Here is a 27,769-nt window from a genome sequence, read left to right as displayed (position 1 = left end):
GCCCGGGGGGTGACAGCCCTCTTCTGCCACCCTATTTCAAGCCATATATACATGGGCCGTAAGACGGGTGTTCCTGGTGGGCCCCTTCCTCCTAAATTAATGGTGGATGTCATGAGTCAAACCGAAGACAAGGGTCTTGATGTAAAATAATGTCAACCATCACGCAGTGTCAGTCCACCCTCACAGTTAAAATCGACCACTTTCAGTCTGACCTCACCTGTCTTAGACATGACATCGATAAAATCCGTGACAGAACCAGAGGTGGAGAGGAGACTGGGCGAGGTGGAGGATGTGGCCCATTTGGGAGAAAATCACGTCAGAGCCCTGCAGCAACAGGTGAAGGCATTGCAAGCAAAGGTGGATGATGCCAAAAACCGTAATCGGCAAAACAACATACATATTATGGGCCTACCAGAGAGGGCAGACGGTCAGTCGCCTGAGATCTTTGCAGAGCAGCTTATTAAAAAATGTCTGGACCCCATAGATCTTTCCACCACATTTGTTGTTGAGAGAGCGCACAGAATACCTACCAAACCCTTGCCGCCTGGGGCTCCGGTCCGCCCCTTCATATTGAAAGTTCTGAATTACCGGGACCGTGATACTATCCTGGCGGCGGCTCGTCAGATACAGGATATTAGATTTGAAAACTCCAGGATCTCGTTCTAGCCGGACTTTTCCTCAGAGGTCCAAAAAATGTGACGCCAGTTCTCTGCGGTGAGGGCTCGCCTGAGAGAAAAGGGCCTCCGTTATGCCATGTTGTATGCAGCTCGCTTAAGGATCCAGGATGGTGATTCTGTTAAATTCTTTACTACTCCAGAGGAGGCCTCGGACTGGCTTGACGGGAGAGGCTGAGCTTCTAGGTACCTCTAGGCCTTAATGTCTTGGTGCACCGCAGGGATGTCCACATTATCTGCGGGAGCTGAAGATACTCCAGTGCATCTGCATCATATGCGTAAGCTTCCAGACCCTTCTTGTTCCAGATGTGGTGACCCGAGAGGATCTTTATATCACATGGTATGGACTTGTCCTGTTGTGCGGGGGTACTGGAGTGAGATTTGCGATTTTCTCTCCTCGAAGTTAGGGCTTCCGGGGATACTTTCTCCTATAGTTTGTCTGTTGGGTTTGGTGGCAGAAATAGTTCCTACTAAATATGGAAGAAAGTTGCTCCGTTTACTCATGTTCTATGGGAGGAAAATAATCCTTTTTAATTGGAAACCACCAAAGAAACCTACTCTTTGTTCCTGGATCAAACTGATAAATGCTGATCTACAGATGTACAAACTCACTTATGCAGCGAGGGGAACGCCTGATAGATTCGATCAGATTTGGGGCTTATGGTTATGTGCGCAGGACACTATCTGATTTTATGTGTAGGGAACTGGGACTCCAGGTTGAATGAGTGTATGTGTGAATGGTTGTCTGGTCCTGTACTAGTAAGGCTACTTTCACACTAGCGTTCCGAGTGGGTCCGTCTGATGTCTGCTCAGACGGATCCACTCCTATAATGCAGACGTTTGTATCCGTTCAGAACGGATCCGTCTGCATTATAGTTTGAAAAAAATTCTAAGTGTGAAAGTAGCCTGAACGGATCCGTCCAGACTTTACATTGAAAGTCAATGGGGGACGGATCCGTTTGAAGATTGAGCCATATTGTGTCATCTTCAAACGGATCTGTCCCCATTGACTTACATTGTAAGTCTGGACGGATCCGCTTGCCTCCGCACGGCCAGGCGGACACCCGAACGCTGCAAGCAGCGTTCAGGTGTCCACTTGCTGAGCGGAGCGGAGGCTGAACGCCGCCAGACTGATGCATTCTGAGCGGATCCGCATCCACTCAGAATGCATTAGGGCTGGACGGATGCGTTCGGGGCCGCTTGTGAGCCCCTTCAAACGGAGCTCACGAGCGGACACCCGAACGCAGGTGTGAAAGTAGCCTAAACATGACATGATGTATCACGGGACTGCCTTCTTGTTTGTAACATATTGCCGCTGTGTTATTTTGATGTACACTCACCTAAAGAATTATTAGGAACACCATACTAATACGGTGTTGGACCCCCTTTTGCCTTCAGAACTGCCTTAATTCTACGTGGCATTGATTCAACAAGGTGCTGATAGCATTCTTTAGAAATGTTGGCCCATATTGATAGGATAGCATCTTGCAATTGATGGAGATTTGAGGGATGCACATCCAGGGCACGAAGCTACCGTTCCACCACATCCCAAAGATGCTCTATTGGGTTGAGATCTGGTGATTGTGGGGGCCATTTTAGTACAGTGAACTCATTGTCATGTTCAAGAAACCAATTTGAAATGATTCGAGCTTTGTGACATGGTGCATTATCCTGCTGGAAGTAGCCATCAGAAGATGGGTACATGGTGGTCATGAAGGGATGGACATGGTCAGAAACAATGCTCAGGTAGCCCGTGGCATTTAAACGATGGCCAATTGACACTAAAGGGCCTAAAGTGTGCCCAGAAAACACCCCCCACACCATTACACCACCACCACCAGCCTGCACAGTGGTAACAAGGCATGTTCTCATTCTGTTTACGCCAAATTCGGACTCTACCATTTGAATGTCTCAACAGAAATCGAGACTCATCAGACCAGGCAACATTTTTCCAGTCTTCAACAGTCCAATTTTGGTGAGCTTGTGCAAATTGTAGCCTCTTTTTCCTATTTGTAGTGGAGATGAGTGGTACCCGGTGGGGTCTTCTGCTGTTGTAGTCCATCCGCCTCAAGGTTGTGCGTGTTGTGGCTTTACAAATGCTTTGCTGCATACCTCGGTTGTAACGAGTAGTTATTTCAGTCAACGTTGCTCTTCTATCAGCTTGAATCAGTCAGCCCATTCTCTTCTCTGACCTCTAGCATCAACAAGGCATTTTCGCCCACAGGACTGCCGCATACTGGATGTTTTTCCCTTTTCACACCATTCTTTGTAAACCCTAGAAATGGTTGTGCGTTAAAAAATCCCAGTAACCGAGCAGATTGTGAAATACTCAGACCGGCCCGTCTGGCACCAACAACCATGCCACGCTCAAAATTGCTTAAATCACCTTTCTTTCCCATTCTGACATTCAGCTTGGAGTTCAGGAGATTCTCTTGACCAGGACCACACCCCTAAATGCATTGAAGCAACTGCCATGTGATTGGTTGACTAGATAATTGCATTAATGAGAAATAGAACAGGTGTTCCTAATAATTCTTTAGGTGAGTGTATTTCCCATATAGGGATCCTTGTATAAGTACTGGATTACGGACTTGTCGTCCGGTTGTCTTTGCTCCGTTTACTCATGTTCTATGGGAGGAAAATAATCCTTTTTAATTGGAAACCACCAAAGAAACCTACTCTTTGTTCCTGGATCAAACTGATAAATGCTGATCTACAGATGTACAAACTCACTTATGCAGCGAGGGGAACGCCTGATAGATTCGATCAGATTTGGGGCTTATGGTTATGTGCGCAGGACACTATCTGATTTTATGTGTAGGGAACTGGGACTCCAGGTTGAATGAGTGTATGTGTGAATGATTGTCTGGTCCTGTACTAGTAAGGCTACTTTCACACTAGCGTTCCGAGTGGGTCCGTCTGATGTCTCCCTTTGGGATTTGAGAAGTTTGTATATTTTTTTTTAAATGTTTCTTTAAATAAATACTATAAAAAAAAAAGAAGAGGAGGAGGAGGAGGAAAAGGAGCAGGAGACGGTTGCCTCCGCTACAGAGGGTAGTACCCATGGAAGTTTAATTCCATCTGTTCAGCGTGGGTGGGCAGAAGAGGATGAGAAGATTGAGAGTGATCCTCCTGATGACGACAGCGAAGTCTTGCCTGTTGGTACTCTGGCACACATGGCTGACTTCATGTTAGGCTGCCTTTCCCGCGACACGCGCATTATATGCATTTTAGACAACACGGATTACTGGTTGTTCACCCTTCTTGACCCCCGCTACAAAGAGAACTTCTCATCTCTCATTCCTCTGGTGGAGAGGACGAGCAAAACGGTGCAATACCAGAATATCCCTGTTGAAAAATTGCTCCAAAACTTTCCATCTGACAACGCTGGCGGCAGAGTCCGTAATTCGTTGGCCAACCAAGGAGGGGAGACAAGGGGAACACACAGCAGTTCCAACAGAGGCAGGGCAACACTCTCCAAACAGCGCAATACCAACAGCGCAATTTACTATTTGGAGCCGCCCAATCCTAGGGCATACCAGTAAATTCAAGGGCACCATACACTATATTTATCTATTCTACAACTAGAGAAGATACTATCAACTTGGGTACATATATGATCCATTTTTATATTCTTCATTTTTAGTATCCATTATACACTCACCTAAAGAATTATTAGGAACACCATACTAATACGGTGTTGGACCCCCTTTTGCCTTCAGAACTGCCTTAATTCTACGTGGCATTGATTCAACAAGGTGCTGATAGCATTCTTTAGAAATGTTGGCCCATATTGATAGGATAGCATCTTGCAGTTGATGGAGATTTGAGGGATGCACATCCAGTGCACGAAGCTCCCGTTCCACCACATCCCAAAGATGCTCTATTGGGTTGAGATCTGGTGACTGTGGGGCCATTTTAGTACAGTGAACTCATTGTCATGTTCCAGAAACCAATTTGAAATAATTCGAGCTTTGTGACTTGGTGCATTATCCTGCTGGACGTAGCCATCAGAGGATGGGTACATGGTGGTCATGAAGGGATGGACATGGTCAGAAACAATGCTCAGGTAGCCCGTGGCATTTTAATTGGCACTAAGGGGCCTAAAGTGTGCCCAGAAAACATCCGCCACACCATTACACCACCACCACCAGCCTGCACAGTGGTAACAAGGCATGATGGATACATGTTCTCATTCTGTTTACGCCAAATTCGGACTCTACCATTTGAATGTCTCAACAGAAATCGAGACTCATCAGACCAGGCAAAATTTTTGCTGTCTTCAACAGTCCAATTTTGGTGAGCTCGTGCAAATTGTAGCCTCTTTTTCCTATTTGTAGTGGAGATGAGTGGTACCCGGTAGGGTCTTCTGCTGTTGTAGCCTATCCGCCTCAAGGTTGTGCGTGTTGTGGAATCACAAATGCTTTGCTGCATACCTCGGTTGTAACGAGTGGTTATTTCAGTCAACCTTGCTCTTCTATCAGCTTGAATCAGTCGGCCCATTCTCTTCTCTGACCTCTAGCATCAACAAGGCATTTTCGCCCACAGGACTGCCGCATACTGGATGTTTTTCCCTTTTCACACCATTCTTTGTAAACCCTAGAAATGGTTGTGCGTGAAAATCCCAGTAACTGAGCAGATTGTGAAATACTCAGACCGGCCCGTCTGGCACCAACAACCATGCCACACTCAAAATTGCTTAAATCACCTTTCTTTCCCATTCTGACATTTAGTTTGGAGTTCAGGAGATTGTCTTGACCAGGACCACCCCCTAAATGCATTGAAGCAACTGCCATGTGATTGGTTGACTAGATAATTGCATTAATGAGAAATAGAACAGGTGTTCCTAATAATTCTTTAGGTGAGTGTATATAATTTTTATTGAGTTTTTTTTATTAACTTTTGATTGATTTTATGTCCAAATAAATTGTCTTTTATTTATCCTATGTGATTCCCAATATATGAGTGCCCATTCATATATTATTATATCATCTATTCTATGTGATCAGGGTGCAGCACCAGTTTGGAGCACCAATTCATTACCAGGAAAAGGTGAGCCGTCCTTAACATTTTTTATATTTTGCAACAGTCTCCAAAGCCTGGGAAAGTTTAATGACACTCCGCCAGCACCCTCAACCTGATGCACGGCCTAGTGTCACAAGGAGGAAAAAATTTTGGAAGATGGTGAAGGAGTACATAGCAGACCGTGTCAGTGTCCTCAATGATCCCTCAGTGCCTTACAACTACTGAGTGTCCAAGCTGGACACGTGGCACGAACTGGCGCTCTACGCCTTGGAGGTTCTGGCCTGCCATGCCACCAGCGTTTTGTCTCAGCGGATATTTAGTGCTGCTGGTGGCATTATAACAGATAAGCGTATCCGCCTGTCAACTGAAAATGCTGACAGGTTGACTCTTATAAAAATGAACAAGGCCTGGATTGACCATGACTTCTCGATTCCACTAGAGGAAAGCTGATGAACATAAAGGCACTTTAAATGTGTTGTTTATAATGTACTGAATACACTGTATTCCCATGCACCCCTTCCCCCACAAACAAGGGTATATGGTTGAATCTTCCTTTTTTTATCCTCCTTCTCCTCTTCCATCATATCAACATGCTTATTTGTCGCATATAATGCCCTCGCATATATGCCCTTCGCATATAATATTTTACAGGGTCAGCTCAGCTGCAGGCCCTCGCATATATTTTTTTAGAAGGTCAGCTCACCAGCAGGCCTTCACCTACAATCTTTTACAGGGTCAGCTCACCTGAAGGCCCTTGCATATAGAAGGCCCTTGCATATAATTTTTTAGAGGGTCAGCTCACCAGCAGGCCCTCGCATATAATTTTTTTACAGGGTCAGCTCATCAGCAGGCCCTCCCATATAATTTTTACAGGGTCAGCTCACCAGCAGGCCTTCACCTACAATGTTTTACAGGGTCAGCTCATCAGCATGCCTTTGAATATAATATTTTAGAGGGTCAGCTCACCAGCAGGCCCACACCTAAAATCTTTTACCTGGTCAGCTCACCTGCAGGCCTGCACCTAAAATCTTTTACAGGGTCAGCTCACCTGCAGGCCCTCACCTAATTATACCTTATAGGTAATTTGTGCGCATGCTGCCTTCCTTGGATGTGGTAGCTGTAGCCGTTTCTCAGGCTCCCTCTCCGGAATCGAACCCTGATTCCCCGTTACCTGTAGTCACCATGGTTTGCGCTGACAATAACATCGAAAGGTGATAGGCCAGACATTTGAATGGATCGTCGCCGTCACCCATATTGTGTTAGATGGTCAGATCAGCAGGTCGTCACCCATAATGTTTTAGATGGTCAGATCAGCAGGCCATCAATCATAATTTTTTAAAGGCTGTGTAAGATGCCCTCCTTTATGTGTAACAAAGGGTGTATTGTAGTGCCGGTTCCTTGTAATTTTTGGCAGCCCTTTCACTTAGTGCATAGGCTTTATGAGTGTAGGAGTCCCACTACATGAACAATTGTACCACAATGTGAATGAGGCCCTCCTTTATGTGATATACAGGTTGTATCTGAGTGCCTCTTCCTTGTAATTTTTGACAGCACTTGCACTTTATATACAAGTAAATATACAGGAAAGAATGTTTCCTAACAATTTTCCCTCTAAAATCGATTTTTTTCTTCGGTTTTGTGCGTATTATTGTCAGTCTGTAAAAGTGGCGTACTACTCGGACAACATCGTTCCCAGCAGCGACCTGGGAGTCCAAGATGCATTCAGACATCCTCCCCATCCTGTTCCCAAACCATTTCGGTGGTGTTTTCATCAATTTCTGACCTTTTACTATGAGCCAGGCACCCTCCTCTCTTCAGAGCAGGGGGTGCCTGGTTTAATGCTCGGGTTCTCCCATTGACTTCCATTATACTCGGGTGCTGGGTAGAGCACCCGAGCATCCCAATGTGTTTGGCCAGAGCACCCGAGCACTTTGGTGCTCGATCAACACTACTGCTGACATCTCTCCCTGCAATAAGTGTGACGACATGGTGAAGAATTATATATGTATTGTTGTTGGGTGTAATTATGTTATGTTGTGTGACCTGGTTATGAAAACACTGTCACCACCCATCTTTCTCCCCCTCCCTCTCGTTATCTTCCATTGTACTTTGAAGGAGCTCAGAACAATGCCATTCTGGCCATGTTCTTGCTAAAGCTGTCTGGAGCTATTAGCAGGTGGACCCCTGTGGTGTGGTGAAGACAGAATGTCTGGGGAGGGAAAAGGGGATGTGATGGGATTTTAGTTTTATCTGATCACAATTTCTGTATATAAGTTTGTGCAGTTGCTCAATAAAGGAGATTTTTGTTTAACCTACACTGAGTCTCGACCAGTGACTGGGGAAACTGGGAGCTACAGATCAGCAGTTTGCAATTTCTCATTCAGACGGCCGTATGCTATCCGCAAAAATGCGGATCTGGTTTTTTGCGGAGTTCCGCAAAACAAATGTAACATGTCCTATACTTGTCCGTGAAAATCAGGACATGGCCCCATTGAAGTCTATGGGTCCACATAAATACTGAATGCTATCCATTTTTTGGCGGATCCGCAAAAAACGGATAGCATTCAGTATTTTTGCGGACAGCATACAGCCGTCTGAATGAGCCCTAAGGAAGAATACAGAGGCGGACATACTCTTCCTGAGTACTGGGGGTTTGTCACATTGGTGGCAGCAGTGGGATGCTCTTCCTTGCCTGAGGAGACATTCAAACCACCACCGGGATTTATTTCTCAGCCGGCTGAGGATAACTGACTTAAGCAGCCATGACCCTGGCAGTGGAGTACTCCAAATTGTTGTGGATCATCTGTCCAAAGGGAGAAAATGGTCTGTCTATGGAAGACTACTTCGCCCTCAGGCAGACCGCATGGACAGCTCTATGGAATATTACCAAGGCACACCGGGGCCGGTTTCATCCATTTCCAGAACAAAGGGTACGGGATCAGATGGGCCTGCGAATGTGTATCCTGGGAGAGCAGCATCAGGGTGGCTGATTTGCACAAGTTGGTTCAGCGAGAGGTAAAGCTGGATGAATGGTATCGTGCCCTGCGTTGGTATGCAGAACAGACACAGACAGGATTTACATCTGAATATCCAGAGGGTTACAACTTTGATGATCCAGGACTGTTGTGGGACACCCTGGTGGATATGTTTGAGGTTGGGGATGAGGGGGACTCTGCCCTGGAGGACCATTTTGCATACCAGGGAGGCTTGCTTGGTTTGGAGAGAGTTTCAGAGCTGAGAGCTGATTTGGAGTATGTGGTAAAACAAGAATGGCTACTGGGAAAGGAAAGGCATACAAGGAGCTGCTAGGACGCATCCAGCAGAGTGTCTCAGACCCAGTTGAAGCTATATGCTCAGAGAGTGTGGATTTAATTGACTTTTCTGTGGAGGTTGTAAAGCTCACTGAGTCCCCAGGTGAGGCGCCGACAACAGGGAAGAGTGCCACAAGCCTCTGCCCAGCACCTGGTACAGCCCTGGGGTTCCAGGAAGAGGAGGCAAACAGCCTCCCTGCCCAGCAGCCTTGTGAGTTCCAGTGAGAAGAGGTAGCTGACCTCTCTCCCCAACTGCAGATGGAGTCCCAGGGAGAAGAGGTAGCTGACCTCTCACCCCAGCGGCAGAGGGCATTCCAGGGAGCCAGGGCAGAAGGCCCTCTCCCCGACCGCAGGCCGATGCCGAGGAACTACTAGCCCCAGCTGAAGAGTTGTCATCAGGGCAAAGCTCTACATGCCACTGCCTACAACAATCAGTGACCCTGGAGGCTCTCTGCGAGGCCACCAAACTGTCAGCTTACTTCCCAGCAGAAGAGCTGGCAACAGGGCAGAGTGCTGTTATCTTCTGCTTCGCACCCATAGCCCCTTGAAGCTTCTGGGAGAGATGGCGGCCAACCCCAACCCCATTTCCTTGTCACCAGCTTCAGACGTGGGGGACCTTCTAGACTTGCGCTGCCCCATGCTTTTCCAGCTGAAGTGCTGACACCAGAGCAGAGCACCACTGGCCTATGTCCCGCACTGTTGTCTGCTCCATCATTCATGGGAGAACAGGAAGCTGGCCTCGCTACCAGCAGGTGGCTTTGGGGTCTGGGAAAAAATACCATCTTTACTTCTTCCCAGGGGCCGCATTTGTTTCTGAAAGGCACAGAGGACATCCCTTCCCAGAGGCAGGACATCGTTTGCATGGAAGATGTGGACTTATACTGCCCGACAAATGCAGGTCCAGACCAGTTGGGGGACTGGGATCTACTTAGTCTACCTTTGGGGGGGAAGAAATGTCATGGAACCCACCATGACCAGGGCTCCTGGAGGGGGCTGATGGCCAGCCTCCTTCCTAGCGACTACGGACCTAGGATTTTGGAGACCCCCCTTTGTTTGGTTGAACCGGGTGTCCGGGGCACATAGACGGCTGTTGCGGTGGAGCCTAGCCCTACAGCTGTTCAATTTCACAATTCAATACTGGCCTGGAGAAACACAATGCGAATGCTGATGGACTATCTCGTCAAATAGAACTGGAAGGGTGACTAACATGGACATCCCCAAGTTGACCCGTAGAGGGTCTCACCAGGTCTGCCATCCTTAAACTTGGGGGAGCTATGTGACGACATGGTAAAGAGTTATATGTGTATTGGTGTTGGGTGTAATTATGTTATGTTATGTGACCTGGATATAAAAAGACTGTCAGCACCCCTCTTTCTCCCCCTCCCTCTCGTTATCTCCCATTGTACTCTGGAGGAGCTCAGAACAATGCCATTCTGGCCAGGCTCTTGCTAAAGCTGTCTGGAGCTATTAGCAGGTGGAACCCTGTGGTGTGGTAAAGACAGAATGTCTGGGGAGGGGAAGGGGGATGTGATGGGATTTTAGTTTTATCTGATCACAATTTCTGTATAAAAGTTTGTGCAGTTGCTCAATAAAGCAGATTTTTGTTTCACCTACACTGAGTCTCGACCAGTGACTGGGGTAACTGGGAGCTACAGATCCACGGTTTGCAATTTCTACTGAGTAAGGAAGAATACAGAGGCGGACATACTCTTCCTGAGTACTGGGGATCCGTCACACTAAGTACACTGGAAAATGGCAGAATCCAAGATGTCTCAAGCTATTTATAGGGCTGTGACATCACAGGGCTGGCTGGATGCTGATTGGCTGCATGCATGGCATTATAGGTGATCCAGCCTTCCCAGAATTCCTTGCTCCATGCCCTCACACGTGCAACAGCCATTTTAGGAAAAATGCGATTCGTTACCACGAATTGCGAGGAAATTCGGCTTCAGTGCAAGTTGAATTTTTCCTGAAATTCAGTTCGATTTCCACTTCGTCAGCTTCGATTCGCTCATCTCTAATGGATTCCAAAATCCACATCTGTTGTACCCTGTACACATATACGCTATGGCGGAATCCGAAAAACGCTTAGTTTAGAACATGTACAGTGCACACAAATCTGTTAAGCAATTTTCTGGAACATTCTGTTTCCCGTCCCAATGTGAGCACAACATGCATAAATGCTCTCTGTCACAGAGGGTAAACGCTAAATAAGATTTCTCTTGAATGTGCTACTCTGTCTCTTTGTTAGCCATAATGAGAGGCACTGGTGAGCAACAAGTGTTTACCAAAATTGGACTCAAACTAAGTGGCTGTTCTTTACTTTAAATAGCTGCTGCTATATTTATATATGTCTTTTACGGTCACTGCTATTATTTATTCACTTAGCCATTGTTTGACCCTATTTATTCCTGTTTCACAAAACTCACAGTAAAACAGTGATTTTGATCAATACAAACATCTGTAATAACTGATATCATTGCATTGACCATTAACCCCATAAGGTTCCATTTATTACAAGTACCCTACTCTGCCACCTAACCAGTCCCTGCATTTTCTTGAGAAACTAAAAAAGTGATACAAAGTCCATTGATCAGAAGCCTTTTTTACAGTTCCATCTCATAGTCACTTTCCCAATAGATTTTAATATCTTGCTTTTAACACTATTGAAAATCGGTTTATATGAAAATAAGGGTGCATCCACATAACTGTATTTGTTTTGCGGACTACAAACCGCGGATCTTTAAAACACAGACGCCGGCCATGTGCACCTTGCATCACAGTGCGGACTCATTGACTTCATAAGGTCCACAATCCACATGTTGCGGCCAAAGATAGGACATGTCCTGTCTCTTGCAGAACTGCCACATGGACCTGAAAGCACACAGAAGTGTGGGGTGCACACAGCCGGTGTCCGTGTTTTGCAGATCTGAGGTTTGCAGTCCACAAAACAGCCACAGTTGTGTGAATGCATCCTAATGCAGAGAGGTCTTTTGACTCTTTCTTTCAGAACAACTTTACACCAGGACTTAAAGGACTATCTGATGGGCAGATTGTAGACAGTATATATCTGGCAAGATTTGGTCTTAAAGGGAATCTGTCAACTCTGAAACTAGAGTGAGTGGTGTATAAGTATAAGTGATGCCAAGTCTGGTTATGTCATTTTTACCTTCATACTTACTTGTATTCTGACACTGTGTTCCGACAGACCAGCAGTAAAATGTATTTGAGCAGACACCTATTCTCACGCACATTATGGAGAGGACTGAAAGTGGAGTGCGTTTTAGTGCTTCTTTGTGGGATCACAGTGTCGGAATGCAAGAAGATAAAAATTACATATCCAGAGCTGATGTCACACTATACACAGCTTACTCTAGTCTGGGGGTGTTTTGATGCTGACAGATTCTCTTTAAGGAAAGAGGCTCCAGACTGAGTAGGTAAGGAGCTTTCAGAGTTTCTAAACCTGATCCTTGGGGGAAAAAAACTATTAAAAAAACTCCACATAGATAGGGAAGAATATGCCATAAATTATTTCAGGAATTGGTCTTCGGACCAAGTTTTCCATTGCCCGGGTAAACACACTCTCATTTCCAACACATTCCAGTCATTCTTCCTGCAAAGGTTTCCACATACTCATTCCATCACTGATACAACCAGTAAAAGCATAATCTCATAAAACAATTGTAAGACTATCAAAAAGGACCTCCCTAATTCTCCAATCACTATGTGCAATCACACAGTGGTCTTTCTCCTGCTAATACAGTATAATGCTTATTTTTACATGTAAAGTGTCCTAAAACCAACATATAATAATTATTACTACAGTAAAACAATGGGGAATAAAATAAATATGTAAGAAATGGAATTGATCAAGTAGAAATATGAAAGGATTCATAGACCTACCGATTTCTGGGACTTCTGACTGACTGCTTTCAATCTCTTGCTGACCAATGAAATACCAGACACAGGCCACCCAATGTGCCAAGAGAGCAAAGACAACCATCAACAGGCTGAGGACAACTGCACTGTACTGAGAATAGCGGTCCAATCTTGGGAGGAGGCGCAGCAACCGTAGTAGACGTACAGTCTTCAAGAGATGAGCCCCAAAATACTGACAGAAGGCAAACCATTCACAAAAACTAGATAATGAAAACTGAACAGACATGAAATAGATACATACAGTATTACCTCAAGACATTATTAATTTGTTCCCTTACATCATAATTGGGACCTACATTTGCTGTATAGTTCTGGAAACCTCTAGAACAGAGATCAGCAACCTTCGGCACTCCAGCGTTTGTGAAACTACAATTCCCAGCATGCTCCATTTACTTCTATGGGAGTGCTGAGAAGAACAGAGCAAGTATGTATGCTGGGAGTTGTAGTTTCACGACAGCTGGAGTTCCGGAGGTTGCCTACCCCTGCTCTAGAACATGGATCAGCAACTTCTGGCACTCCAGCTGTTGTGAAAATACAATTCCCAGCATCCATTTACTTCTGTGGAAGTTCAAAGAACAGCTGAGCAAGAGTGCATGCTGGGGGTGATAGTTTCACAACACCTGGAGTTCCGGAGGTTGCCAACTCCTGCTCTAGAGCTTATTTCCAATGTATCGATAGAGCTTGAATCACCTAACAGAGGCCAAAAGAGAGTTCTTTTGGCTAACGTTGGGCTGGTATATGTTGCTATATACACTCACCTAAAGAATTATTAGGAACACCTGTTCTATTTCTCATTAATGCAATTATCTAGTCAACCAATCACATGGCAATTGCTTCAATGCATTTAGGGGTGTGGTCCTGGTCAAAACAATCTCCTGAACTCCAAACTGAATGTCAGAATGGGAAAGAAAGGTGATTTAAGCAATTTTGAGCGTGGCATGGTTGTTGGTGCCGGACGGGCCGGTCTGAGTATTTCACAATCTGCTCAGTTACTGGGATTTTCACGCACAACCATTTCTAGGGTTTACAAAGAATGGTGTGAAAAGGGAAAAACATCCAGTATGCGGCAGTCCTGTGGGCGAAAATGCCTTGTGGATGCTAGAGGTCAGAGGAGAATGGGCCGACTGATTCAAGCTGATAGAAGAGCAACGTTGACTGAAATAACCACTCGTTACATCCGAGGTATGCAGAAAAGCATTTGTGAAGCCACAACAAGCACAACCTTGAGGCGGATGGGCTACAACAGCAGAAGACCCCACTGGGTACCACTCATCTCCACTATAAATAGGAAAAAGAGGCTACAATTTGCACAAGCTCACCAAAATTGGACTGTTGAAGACTGGAAAAATGTTGCCTGGTCTGATGAGTCTCGATTTCTGTTGAGACATTCAAATGGTAGAGTCCGAATTTGGCGTAAACAGAATGAGAACATGTATCCATCATCTGATGGCTACTTCCAGCAGGATAATGCACCATGTCACAAAGCTAGAATCATTTCAAATTGGTTTCTTGAACATGACAATAAGTTCACTGTACTAAAATGGCCCCCACAGTCACCAGATCTCAACCCAATAGAGCATCTTTGGGATGTGGTGGAACAGGAGCTTCGTGCCCTGGATGTGCATCCCTCAAATCTCCATCAACTGCAAGATGTTATCCTATCAATATGGGCCAACATTTCTAAAGAATGCTATCAGCACCTTGTTGAATCAATGCCACGTAGAATTAAGGCAGTTCTGAAGGCAAAAGGGGGTCCAACACCGTATTAGTATGGTGTTCCTAATAATTCTTTAGGTGAGTGTATATGCTCGATGTAATTATAGGGCTCCAGTCACCTGACAGAGGCCAACAGAGTTTCCACTTGGTCTCAGATGGGCTGGTATGCATTTCTTTTTACCTTATAGAAAAGCGTTAAAAAACATAGTGACTCACTATATTGACTTTGAAACTGTAGAGAAGATCCACAGGAAGGGCAGCTAGAAGATCCAACAAGAACCATGTCCTGATGTAATGGAGGAAGATAAGACGTGAAGAGAACACCACCTGTCCTGACTGACTAACAAATGTTGTACGGAAATTCAAGATGATATCTGTCGAACAATGGAATACAAAACAGTTAAAATACAGTAATAAATTCCTTATACATTAATGACAATGTTTTTAAAGGATATAGGGGTTCATTTAGAAACAGATATGGTGTATACCTTGCGCAGATTGCATGCCATGTTGCGGCAGAATTTTCGACTTCTTCCCCGCTCATGCCAGGTCTAAAAAAGGGGCGTGGCATGGGTGGGGAAGGTGGCGGGCCGGCAGCCCATCTCATTCATCATTTTCTACGCCTGGTTTAGGTGTAGAAAATGGTCTAAATATAAGACAGCAAGGAAGCTGCCTTACATTTAGAATCCGAGGTGGATCTGCTGAAGTTATGAAGAGGCTGGCGCCTCTACATAACTTCGGCAATCGACCGCCAGCACAGGGGCTAAAACGCGGGTCTTAATATATGTGCCCCTATAGAATACAAATCATCTGTTAATCCAAGGCCTGATACAAGTTAAAGGGAGATAATCTTGTCTTACTGCTTAACAGTCCAGCCAGACACAGTATTGTGAGGTTGAGAAGAGCAGATACCAGAGGACATCGAGTTTTCTTTATAAATTTCTTTATATTTATTTTTATGTGTTTTCTATGTTTAGTTTTCTTTAAATGGTCACTAACTTTTCACACAACTTCACATAAATCAACAGTAGAAGTGATCACAAGAAACTTTGTTATATGTCTTATTAGTGAGAAATGCCTGGATCTCATGTTATCAGCTGTTTACCTCTCACCCTTCCCCCTTGCTAATTGCGTTTCACTTTAAAAAATGCCTTAAAGCCATCCAGGATGGATAGGCTCCACAGAAGGATGATGAGGTCAGTACTCTATAATGTTCTTCATGATCCTTGGGTTGCTTCTGAGTGAATAAGAGAAGATTAGGTAGCTCCTCTACTTTCAGGGTTCTGGCTCCTTTGCTCCATGGCCTCAACTGCTTCTCTCTTCATCTACAATGTAAACATTCTGTATGATGCCGCTGCTCCCCTTCTGTCAGATGACCATTTGACTTGACGCAAAGGGAGCAGGATGTTTATGTGGTCACATATGGGAGTTGAAGAGCCGGGGATGGAGCGATAGAGCCGAAACCAGGTGGGATCTGTTAAGTATGATTACCACCATTGGTCCAGCTACTCTGGGAGGTCTGAAAAATAGTGGAAAACCCCTATAAACTGAAATCAGGCGGCGGGGAACAGTTAAGTATGATCACTACCATTGGTCAGGCTACTCTAGGTGGTCTAAAAAATAGTGGAAAACCCCTTTAAAACCCCTTTAAAGCCTCAGGCCTCATGCACACGACCATGTGCCGGCCTTGCCTGTAATGCAGACCGCAATGCACGGTACCGACCGTGGCTGCCATCTGTGGGCGTGGACCCATTCACTTGAATAGGGTTCGCAATCCACATCCGACGATATGCACTACTCCGTAGTGCTTCTGTGGGCTTCTGATCCGTGCCTTCGTTCTGTACCACACGGTTTCTCCCAGATTGCGGACCCATTTAAGTGAATTAGTCTGCCTCTGTGATACGGCCAGTGCCTGTATATTGTGGACCCGTTGTTTGTGGGCCGCAATACGGGCACAGCCAGGCAACCGCTGTGTGCATGAGGCCTTTAGTTAATGCAAACGCTTTAGATGTGATGGCTGCAAAACCCAATATATCTTGTACTCATCAGGGGTGCCAGTAGCTAAAATAGGTGGTGATGAGGTACTTGAATAGATGCTCTTATTACAGTTAACACTATATACTGGATCTCTCTTGGTACACGCAAACACAGAGACAGCTCCTGTATCTTAGTTTCCCGGAATAAGATGCTTTGTCAAAATCACACCGAAATGTTCAGGTTTTGAATAATTAGACTTCAAGAGTTTACTACTGTGGGTGCTAATAATGAATTTAAAATGACAAGGAATGTACATCAGATCAGACCATAAAAATGTTGTATGTTGGGCAGATTTCTAAGACTTTCTAATCAATTCATTTCTGATTCTTTTATAATCATACTTTTACTGATAGGTTATTGAACGGTTCGATCTTTGCTTCGCCATTAAAAATGGATCCATAGATAAATTTTCCCCGCACAACCAAACTAATTATTTCCTACAAATTAATGCTAATTCTCTCCTTTGCTCAGCTAAGAACTGATCAGTCAGATATCTTAAAGGCTATGTTGATTGATTTTTAGCTCATAATGAGTACAATGCACTAATACAAAATAGTCCCCAAAGGTGTACATAGCCTTTAATTATTTTGAACTATAAATTGACGTAAGAGAGGTTACAAAGACTGGATTCACACTGCGTCAATGGTGCCCTGTCAAGGTATACACCAGAAGCAATCTCCCAATGTAAGCCCTGCTGTCTCCATTGACTGTTATAGCCAAATGCATGCCAACATTGGGCTATATTCATTTGGCCTATATACATTGCATCTTGCAAAACCCACCTTTATTTAAAAGCACAGATGACTTTGCTTTTCAGTACAACTATATGAAAAAGACACATACCATTTTGTATACATTCTTTTTCATGGCAGTGAATAGTCCATGAACCTCCAGAACTTCCACCTCTGGACATATTTAACAAAAAAGACTGAAAGCATGTCTTTATAGAGCGCTATTGGAATTATTAAAGCGGTTTCCGGGACTTAGATACTAATGATCAGTCCTCAGGATAGGTCATCAATATCAGACCAGTGGGGTCCAATACCCAGTACCAGCAGAAGGCTTTGCAGTGACCCGGAGCAGGGGGTACTTTGACGTTTGGATATTTGTGGACATTTGTCTATTTCCCCTATGCAAAGGTATAAACTTCTTACTTTATTTCACTTGAAAAGGGTTAACTTGCACTGTTTAATACTGTGTAATTAAATTTTATATGTATATTGTGATATATATCCTGTTTATTATCACTGTATTTACATGGCTCTGTGGAAAGGGTTAATGAATACTGAGAGACTGCTAAGACTTTTATTAAGAAACTGGTAATTTTCCACAGCTGCCATAGAGTTTGAAGAAGAGCAGGTTTTGGAGGGAAAAAGCCAGACATTGTTTACCAGCCCCTGGTGTGCTGCAGTTAGGGACCAGTGCTTGGAGGGAAGACTCAGGCCAACCTGCATGAGTGACCAGAAGAAGACGCTGAGATGGGGACGCTGAGCAACAGACCATGGGTCACTAGCCCTGTGACCAAGGAGCCACCTGGACTACTGAGCTACAGACTGCGGGCCCTTGACCAGGATTCCAGCCTTCTGAGAGAACGAGGGACAGCTAGTTCAGGCCTTTCCTCAGCATCAAACCCTTCTTCTGCCAGGCATGAGACTGGAGAAGCCAGCCCAATGCTTTGCCTGTTGTACCTGAATTGTTTTGTACCTGAATTCCTCCAGTAAAGAAGCACCCTGGTTAACTGCAGACCCTGACTCTCTGGACTTATTTCCCATTGGGGTGCACCACGCTCTACCATCCCTTCTGGAGAGCAGCAACACATGGTGGCACCTCAACGGTGTCTGGGGGACTCAGCGTAGCGTTGGGGCCACCCCAAACCCTGTGACTGCAGCTTCATTCACTGCGTAGTCCCCAGCGCTGGCGTCCTGCAGATTTACTCCACTACACAGTGGTTGGAACCTAGCTGCTGGCTTCGTCCACTATAAAGATGCTGGCGGCTGCTGCAAGAAGCAAAACTCCCACCAATCTTATTGACCTATCTTGAAGATAGGTCATCAGTATCTATGTCCCAGAAAACCCCTTTAAGAACTGCATTCTAACTATGTTATCTTTACTAGTTCTATGTAATGTACAGTGCTTTGATTCTTAGCTGAGAAAAGTGCTATAGAAATATCGTACTGTATTTATTGCTTGTATCATTATCATTATTATTATCCTACTGTTTTTTTTATCATACATACCTAAAATGAACAAGATTTCCACCACAAGATCACATGCACTTGGTGGACTCCTTGGACTCTGAGTACCTTTCTCTTTTCCAGTACTGAAGCAGACACTGTACGGTACAGTCACTGCTACATAGAGGGTGGCAAGGAGGATTAAACAGTCCCAGCAGGCTTTGAATGGACCATAGTGTAAGAGTATAAAAGGAGATTTACGCACAGAGACAACTTTATAATCTGGAACCCGAGGCTTCTCACCAAAAACACCCTGAGATAAGATGAAGTAAAGAAGATTAATTGATGAAAATTGAAAATTATTTAATTGTAAATTAGCCACATCAGGAGTTGTATAAGATTAGTCCAATGAGCTAATAATTAATAAAACCTCTTTAAAGAAGACCTTTCAGCAAGATCAACCCTATTAAATCAGGCATAGTGTCTGGTAATTTTCATCTTGCTGAATAAAATTATACCATTATTGCCCAAATCATTTGTGGCTTTCTTGAGTTATGTTAGTTTTAATCAATATGCTAAGTAGGACCTCAGTTCACCAAGGGGTGGGGATTAGCCACTCATTACACCTCAGCTCTTTCCCTTTCTAATTTTAGAAATGCCCCGCTTGGCTTGAAGTGCCAGACATCCTTGTTGTGCTCTTGCCTGGTTCTGTAACCATGCGCTTGCACTGTAGAATTGGCGCATGCCCACCATATCTCCACTTTAATAGTTATTTCAGTGTTTTATTGTCTTTGCGTTGTCTGTTGTTGATTGAGTGATTTCCTGAAGTAATTTTGTGGTTGCTACCACATAAAATAAGCTTATATTAAACTATGTATAATGGACACTGTTTGTTCTTCTCATTACTTTATATATACATTTAAAACTGAATTGTGTTCATACCTTTCCAATTTTTGCTTTCGCTTTATTTTGTTTCTGCAGATGCCCTGAAAGGTGGTAAAGAACAGCTCGGCTTCGCCTACGATTGGCATTAAAGCCTTTTCCTGTTGCACGAGAATACTGCTCTCCTCTGCCTCCTAAGATAGGATGATGACATTAAACATAAGTCTTTAGAATCTATATAGAACCTATTTTACATATTCCTCAGATTACTGAAAAACTGTGTGTACCTGTATCTTTCCAGCTCTCAGTTCCTGTCCGAGTCTTGGACTCTGTGATGTCTTTATATGAAACTAGAAACAGAACCACCTCTCCTTTTTCGTTTTTGATTGGTACAACATCCAGCAGACACCAAAATTGTGAGCCTGGAAGTCAAGAAATGAAAAATTACAACTATTTCTTTTTTCAGAAAATATAACAAATACACTGGTGCTTGAAAGTTTGGGAACTCTTCATAATTTTCTATATTTCTGTATAAATTTTACCTAAAACTGCATCAGAGTTTTACACAAGTTCGAAAAGTAGATTTATTTATTGAGGAAAATAAAGTCCATGACTGGCAAAAGCAAGTGAACCTTTGCTTTTAGTATCTGGTGTGACTTCCTTGTACAGCTATAACTACAAACATTTCCAGTAATTGTTGATTGGTTCTGCATATCGACTTGGAGGAATTTTAGCCCATTCCTCTGTACAAAACAGCTTCAACTCTGTTATGTTGGTCAGTTTCCTCCCACAACTGCTCACTTTAGGTCTTTCCACAACATCTCTATTGGATAAAAGTCAGCACTATTACTTGGCCTTTCCAAAACTTTAGCTTTAGCTTTAACCAATCATTGGTAGAATGACTTGTGTGTTTGGGGTCATTTTCTTGCTGCATGGCCTACGTTCTCTTGAGATTCAGCTCACGGACAGATGTCTTGACTGTTTCTTAAGAATTTTCTGGTATAATTCTGAATTCATTGTTACTTAAATAATAGCAGGCCGTTTTGGCCCAGATACAGTAAAACAGTCCTAAGCCATGATACTACCATCACCATGTTTCACAGATGGGATGAGTTTTTTATGCTGGAATGCAATATTTTCCTTTCTCCAGACATGGATGCTTCCCATTTAAACCAAAAAGTTATATTTTGTTCTCATCCGACTATAAAACAATAGCCTTCTGGCTTGTCCGGGAGTGATGGACAGCAATGTTCTTTTTGGAGAGCCATGCACACCATTGTTGTTCAGTGCCCTCCTGATGGTGGACTCATGAACATTAACATTATCTAATGTGAGAAAGGCCTTTAGTTGCTCAGAGGTTACCTTGGGTTTCTTTGTGACCTCAGAGACTATTACATGTCTGGCCCTTGGAGTGATCTTTGTTGGTCGACCACTTCCGGAGAGGGTGATAATGGTCTTAAATTTCCTCCAATTGTACACAATTTGTCTTTGTGGAGTCAAAAGGGTTTGTAACCTTTCCCAGCCTGATGAGTATCAACAACTCTTCTTCTGAGGTCCTCAGAAATCTCCTTTGTTCGTGCCCTAATGGCCAGACTTTGATAGATCCCTTTTCTTAAAGGGGTTGTCTCACTTCAGCAAATGGCATTTATTATGTAGACAAAGTTAATACAAGGAACTAACTAATGTATTGTGATTGTTCATATTTTTTTCTTTGCTGGCTAGATTCATTTTCCATCACATCATACACTGCTCGTTTCCATGCTTACAACCACCCTTCAATTCATCAGCAGTGGCCATGTTTGCACACTGTAGGAAAAACTGCTGGACTATGCACACTCTCTTGGCCCTGGCTACCAGAGAGGCCTGTGTTCTTTACTATATTGTACATGCACGGTCACTGCTGTAACCATGGAAATTAGCAGTGTATAATGTGATGGAAAAATGAATACAGCCAGCAAAGGAGGCAATATAGACAATCATAATATATTATTAAGTGCCTTGTATTAACTTTCTGTACATGATAAATTTGCTGAATGAGTCAACCCCTTGAAATAAAACAGGTTATCCCATTAATTGAAAATACCTGACTCTAATTTCACTTTCAGATGATCTGTTAATCCTAAAAGTTCACATACTTTTGCTGCTCGCAAACATGTGATATTGCACTTTCCTCAAAGTAAGTGATCAAATGTTTTTTTACTCATTTGCTTGATTTGGTTATCTTTATCTAATTTTAGGACTTGTGTGAAAATCAGATGTCAAACTAATGCATAAATACAGAAAACCTTGAAGCACCACTGTACATGCAATTGTTTGAATAGGCAGTTTTCTCCATGCAGTGGTGGCGTCTATATCATGGCATGATTCCATGTCCCCAGCATAAAAAGCATCATGTAGGTGAACACCAATTATCTCAGAACCAAATATTTACCCCTAGAAGTCCCATTGTAACTTGCTACTGATTTTAGGCAAAAACTCAACAAAACCTGTGAATTACTTCTACATTTTTTAAAAATTAAACTGTTATAGAAGTAATTCCCTAAGGCTACTTTCACACTTGCGGCAGGACGGATCCGACATGCTGTTCACCATGTCGGATCTGTCCTGCGGCTATTTCGCCGTGCCCCCGGGCCGCTGCTCCGTCCCCATTGACTATAATGGGGACGGGGGCGGAGCTCCGGCGCAGCACGGCGGTGCACGGCGAAAGCCGCCGGACTAAAAAACCTGACATGCAGTAATTTTAGTCGGGTGGCCTTTCGCCGTGCACCGCCATGCTGCGCCGGAGCTCCGCCCCCGTCCCCATTATAGTCAATGGGGACGAAGCGGCGGCCCGGGGGCACGGCGAAATAGCCGCAGGACGGATCCGACATGGTGAACAGCATGTCGGATCCGTCCTGCCGCAAGTGTAAAAGTACCCTTAGTCCAGCGGCTTTCGCCGTGCACCGCCGTGCTGTGCCGGAGCTCCGCCCCCGTCCCCATTATAGTCAATGGGGACGGAGCGGCGGCCCGGCGAAATAGCCGCAGGACGGATCCGACATGGTGAACAGCATGTCGGATCCGTCCTGCCGCAAGTGTGAAACTAGCCTAATACTTGGCAAAGAGTTTAATTCCTAGATTTGAGCACCGGTATGTTGTTGAAATCCATTTATTAGGCTGCACATTCTGTACACAATAGATTAATGTTGGTGAATCGGCCAACAATCTTATCTGTACGGAGGTCTTCTGACAACAGTTCCACAGCACACATTGGATATCTTCCCATGGGAGAAAAACAATTGTTAGAAGTGTCTGTCAGTGGCTTATGATCGCAGTGACGCAGAATGCAGCTCTACTTAGGTTCCACAATCAGGCAATGATCAAAAATAAATGGTTCAATCCTGATAATTTCCTTTGGATCAGTCCATGTAAAAGAGCCCTTGGGGTAATTTTACATGTATATATATGCCTAATTTCTGTCCCAATTAGTGTCCAATTGATCTGACTGAAATCTGTCATTCATTCCAATATAGGGTGGATGACATGCAGCTCTACAGCCGCTGAATAATCATGCACGAACGGATCATTCCAGATCATTAAACGAACGCACAGTCCCAATGCATCGCCTTATGTAAGTGAGCCCTAAAGGTCCCTTTACACAGGTCAACTGAGCAGGCAATTATCGGGAACGAATTATTTGTTGGATTTCAAGAAAATCCTCAGGAACAACATCTCATAACTGTGGCAGGTATAATTGTCATTTTGTTGTATTTGAGTAACCTAGTCTCTGTGTCATAGTCATACACTTCCAAAGATCACTGGAGATGCTCAGTAAAATGTATCACATATCATTTATATGAATATTATACACTGCTCAAAAAAATAAAGGGAACACTTAAACAACACAATGTAACTCCAAGTCAATCACACTTCTGTTAAATCAAACTGTCCACTTAGGAAGCAACACTGAGTGACAATCAATTTCACATGCTGTTGTGAAAATGGGATAGACAACAGGTGGAAATTATAGGCAATTAGCAAGACACCCCCAATAAAGAAGTGGTTCTGCAGGTGGTGATCACAGACCACTTCTCAGTTCCTATGCTTCCTGGCTGATGTTTTGGTCACTTTTGAATGCTGGCGGTGCTTTCACTCTAGTGGTAGCATGAGATGGAGTCTACAACCCACACAAGTGGCTCAGGTAATGCAGCTTATCCAGGATGGCACATCAATGCGAGCTGTGGCAAGAAGGTTTGCTGTGTCTGTCAGCGTAGTGTCCAGAGCATGGCGGCGCTACCAGGAGACAGGCCAGTACATCAGGAGACGTGGAGGAGGCCGTAGGTGGGCAACAACCCAGCAGCAGGACCGCTACCTCCGCCTTTGTGCAAGGAGGAACAGGAGGAGCACTGCCAGAGCCCTGCAAAATGACCTCCAGCAGGCCACAAATGTGCATGTGTCTGCTCAAACGGTCAGAAACAGACTCCATGAGGGTGATATGAGGGCCCAACGTCCACAGGTGGGGGTTGTGCTTACAGCCCAACACCGTGCAGGACGTTTGGCATTTGCCAGAGAACACCAAGATTGGCAAATTCGCCACTGGCACCCTGTGCTCTTCACAGATGAAAGCAGGTTCACACTGAGCATATGTGACAGACTTGACAGAGTCTGGAGACACCGTGGAGAACGTTCTGCTGCCTGCAACATCCTCCAGCATGACCGGTTTGGCATTGGGTCAGTAATGGTGTGGGGTGGCATTTCTTTGGAGGGCCGCACAGCCCTTCATGTGCTCGCCAGAGGTAGCCTGACTGCCATTAGGTACCAAGATGAGATCCTCAGACCCCTTGTGAGACCATATGCTGGTGCGGTTGGCCCTGGGTTCCTCCTAATACAAGACATTGCTAGACCTCATGTGGCTGAAGTGTGTCAGCAGTTCCTGCAAGACGAAGGCATTGATGCTATGGACTGGCCCGCCCGTTCCCCAGACCTGAATCCAATTGAGCACATCTGGGACATCAGTTCTCGCTCTATCCACCAACGTCACGTTGCACCACAGACTGTCCAGGAGTTGGCAGATGCTTTAGTACAGGTCTGGGAGGAGATCCCTCAGGAGACCGTCCGCCACCTCATCAGGAGCATGCACAGGCGTTGTAGGGAGGTCATACAGGCAAGTGGAGGCCACACACACTCCTGAGCCTCATTTTGACTTGTTTTAAGGACATTACATCAAAGTTGGATCAGCCTGTAGTGTGTTTTTCCACTTTAATTTTGAGTGTGACTCCAAATCCAGACCTCCATGGGTTTTAAAATTTGATTTCCATTTTTTATTTTTGTGTGATTTTGTTGTCAGCACATTCAACTATGTAAAGAACAAAGTATTTCAGAAGAATATTTAATTAATTCAGATCTAGGATGTGTTATTTTTGTGTTCCCTTTATTTTTTTGAGCAGTGTATTTAATTATAATGATACTAATACTACTACTACTACTACTACTACTACTAATAATAATAATAATAATAATAATAATAATAATAAAAAATAATCATTATTACATACATGCATTACATATTACATACATACATTACATATCATAGTGTCATGCCCTGCTAGGGCTATGTGCGGAGGTCTGCCAGATTAGCAGCACATGTGTAGCCTTTTGTTTTTGTTTGGAGTTGAGCTATATATGCCTCCCTTCAGGTGCACTGGGTGGGGTCGTTGGTTTGAGTTTAAATTACGCCCACTCCCAGTGTCCTGTGCGGGTTATAGCTTCTGTCTGGCTCTGTGAAAGGAAGGAAGGAAGGATTTGCTGTTCCTGCTCAGAAAGAGAGAGAGAGACGCCTGCCCCCTCCAGGTTCTGAGGGATCAGGCTGCCTCTATCCCCCTTTTACCATCTTAGGGATTTTAGGAAATTTTCAGCCCAGGCACGAGGACACGTTATTTCCACCTTCAGGGTCTGAACGTGGGCATAGAAGTATAGGGAGAGCTGGTAGGGATTTGTCAGGAGGTGACCTTGATCCCCAGCTTCTCGCCTAGACACTTGTTCGTTTATTTTCTGTGTATCTGGTACCCTGTCCGCCGTGACACATATACATATAAGGCAGCACCAAAATGTATCAAAAACCCAAAGGATCCTATCTTGTTACAAAAGTCTACATACAGATCCATAGATTTCTTTGGCTCACATTCTGTTTTATATAGCAATAGCAATAGCAATAACTAATGAGTATTCTGATTTACAGAAGTAATAGTTTACAAAATCAGTTCCAGTCCATTTGCTCACCATTTTTCCTGTAGAGCAGCAACTCAGCCTTAAGCTCTTCTTTATCATTCAGGGCTTTTTGGATGCACTGTTTGACCTGTTCCCTGGTATCTGCACCATACAAAAAGGTACAAGCACAGGACCTCTGCATGACCTCAGCACGGGCAAACCCAGTCAACTCACAAAACCCATCGGAACAATACACCACAGGGTAGGAGAGCGGCAGCTGAGCATTGCCAAGGACAAAGTTGCTGTCTGTATAATAGAGGAGAGGGAAGAAGAGAGAGGAACAGAGAAAATAAATAAATTAAAGCATTGAACTTATAAAGCTGAAATACAGACCATCACTAAGGTTAGCAAGTGAAAGCAATATACATATTTGTTTTACTAGAGTGGCCATGAATAGTGTTTTTTTAAGGTAAAACTACATTAGAAAACAGCTTCAAATTGCTGTAACCGGAATGTGTTCGCGCACCCTTAAACTCACAGTCAGTTTAGCCACTAACTACCGTATTTTTTGCCCTATAAGGGCTCATGCACACTACCGTATGTATTTTGCAGTCTGCAAAACACAGATCCGCAAAAAAAAACAGATGACATCCATGTGACGTCCGTGTTCCATCCATTTTTTTTTTGCAAATCCATTGTAACAATGCCTGTCCTTGTCCGCAAAACGGACAAGAATAGGACATGTTCTATTTTTTTGCCGAACGGACATGCGGACATATGGAAACGGAATGCACACAGAGTCATTTCAGTTTTTTTCAAGCACCATTGAAATGAATGGTTCCATATACAGACCTGTAAAAAAACTGAATGGAAACGGAAGAAAAATAAGTTTGTATGCATGAGCCCTAAGACGCACTTTTTCCCCCGAAGTGGGGGGAAAATGTCAGTGCGTCTTATGGGATGAACACTAATCATAGCTTCCATTATGGAAGTGCTCATTACTACAGGAGGAACGGGAAGCAGTGAATGCAGCTCTCCCCGTGCTCTGTACGTACCGCTTCCTGGTCCTCGGCCGTTCGCTGTGCTGTGACTGAGGCAGGGAGAAGAAGAAGAGTGCTGGATGTGAGGAGCGGTGTCTGGATCAGAAGAGGTCAGTTGATTTTTTTTTTTTATCTAATCTGAGCATGGAGATCGTTCACATGGAGGTCTGATCTGAGGTCTAATAGGGGGATTTATGGAGGTCTGATTGGGGGTCATTCACATGGAGGTCTGATCTGAGGTCTGATAGGGGGACTTATTAAGGTCTGATCTGAGGTCTGATTAGGGGTCATTCACATGGATGTTTGATCTGAGGTCTGGTTGGGGAACTAATTAACATTGGGAGTCTGTTCTGAGGTGTGATTAACATTGGGGGTCTGATTGGGGGGTCTGAGCTGAGTTCTGATGAAAAAATTTTTTTTTCTTATTTTCCTATAAAACCTAGGAGCGTCTTATAGGGTCAAAAATATGGGTATATTTATTTTAAAGGGCATTCATTCCAAGGTGCTGTACATGAAAGGGGGATACATACAATATAAAACTAGTACAATAAGCAAGAACTAACAGAGGGGGAGAGGATCGGGGTCAGACTAGCCTACCAGAGAACCAGAGGATCCTCTGGTGGGCCAAAGCTCTGACGCAATAATGGACCCTTAGGCTGGGTTCACACCTGAGCGTATTCGATAAGCGCTGTTTATGGGCGTTTTTTTTCGGGCGTTTTTGAGGCATATTTTGGGGCGGTTTTGTATTTTGGAAACGCGCGTTGTACGTGCGTTCTTGCTATTGACCA

The 27,769-nt window shown here is 44.2% G+C and overlaps 1 protein-coding gene across 1 annotated transcript in view; it reads right to left on the bottom strand.

Annotated features, from left to right (window-relative positions):
• Positions 1 to 27,769, bottom strand: part of KCNH3 (potassium voltage-gated channel subfamily H member 3) — a 158,029-nt gene that overhangs the window by 68,376 nt on the left and 61,884 nt on the right. Inside the window, exons 3-8 of the mRNA XM_040422133.1 lie at positions 26,014 to 26,247; positions 20,046 to 20,180; positions 19,819 to 19,952; positions 18,940 to 19,189; positions 14,882 to 15,039; positions 12,914 to 13,121 (exon numbers count right to left, since the gene is read on the bottom strand). Coding sequence (XP_040278067.1) covers positions 12,914 to 13,121; positions 14,882 to 15,039; positions 18,940 to 19,189; positions 19,819 to 19,952; positions 20,046 to 20,180; positions 26,014 to 26,247 — 1,119 coding nt within the window. The remainder of the gene's footprint in view (positions 1 to 12,913; positions 13,122 to 14,881; positions 15,040 to 18,939; positions 19,190 to 19,818; positions 19,953 to 20,045; positions 20,181 to 26,013; positions 26,248 to 27,769) is intronic.

This window comes from Bufo bufo, chromosome 3 (assembly GCF_905171765.1).
Source record: "Bufo bufo chromosome 3, aBufBuf1.1, whole genome shotgun sequence".
Taxonomy (NCBI): domain Eukaryota; kingdom Metazoa; phylum Chordata; class Amphibia; order Anura; family Bufonidae; genus Bufo; species Bufo bufo.
This window is presented reverse-complemented; position numbering and strand designations above follow the sequence as displayed.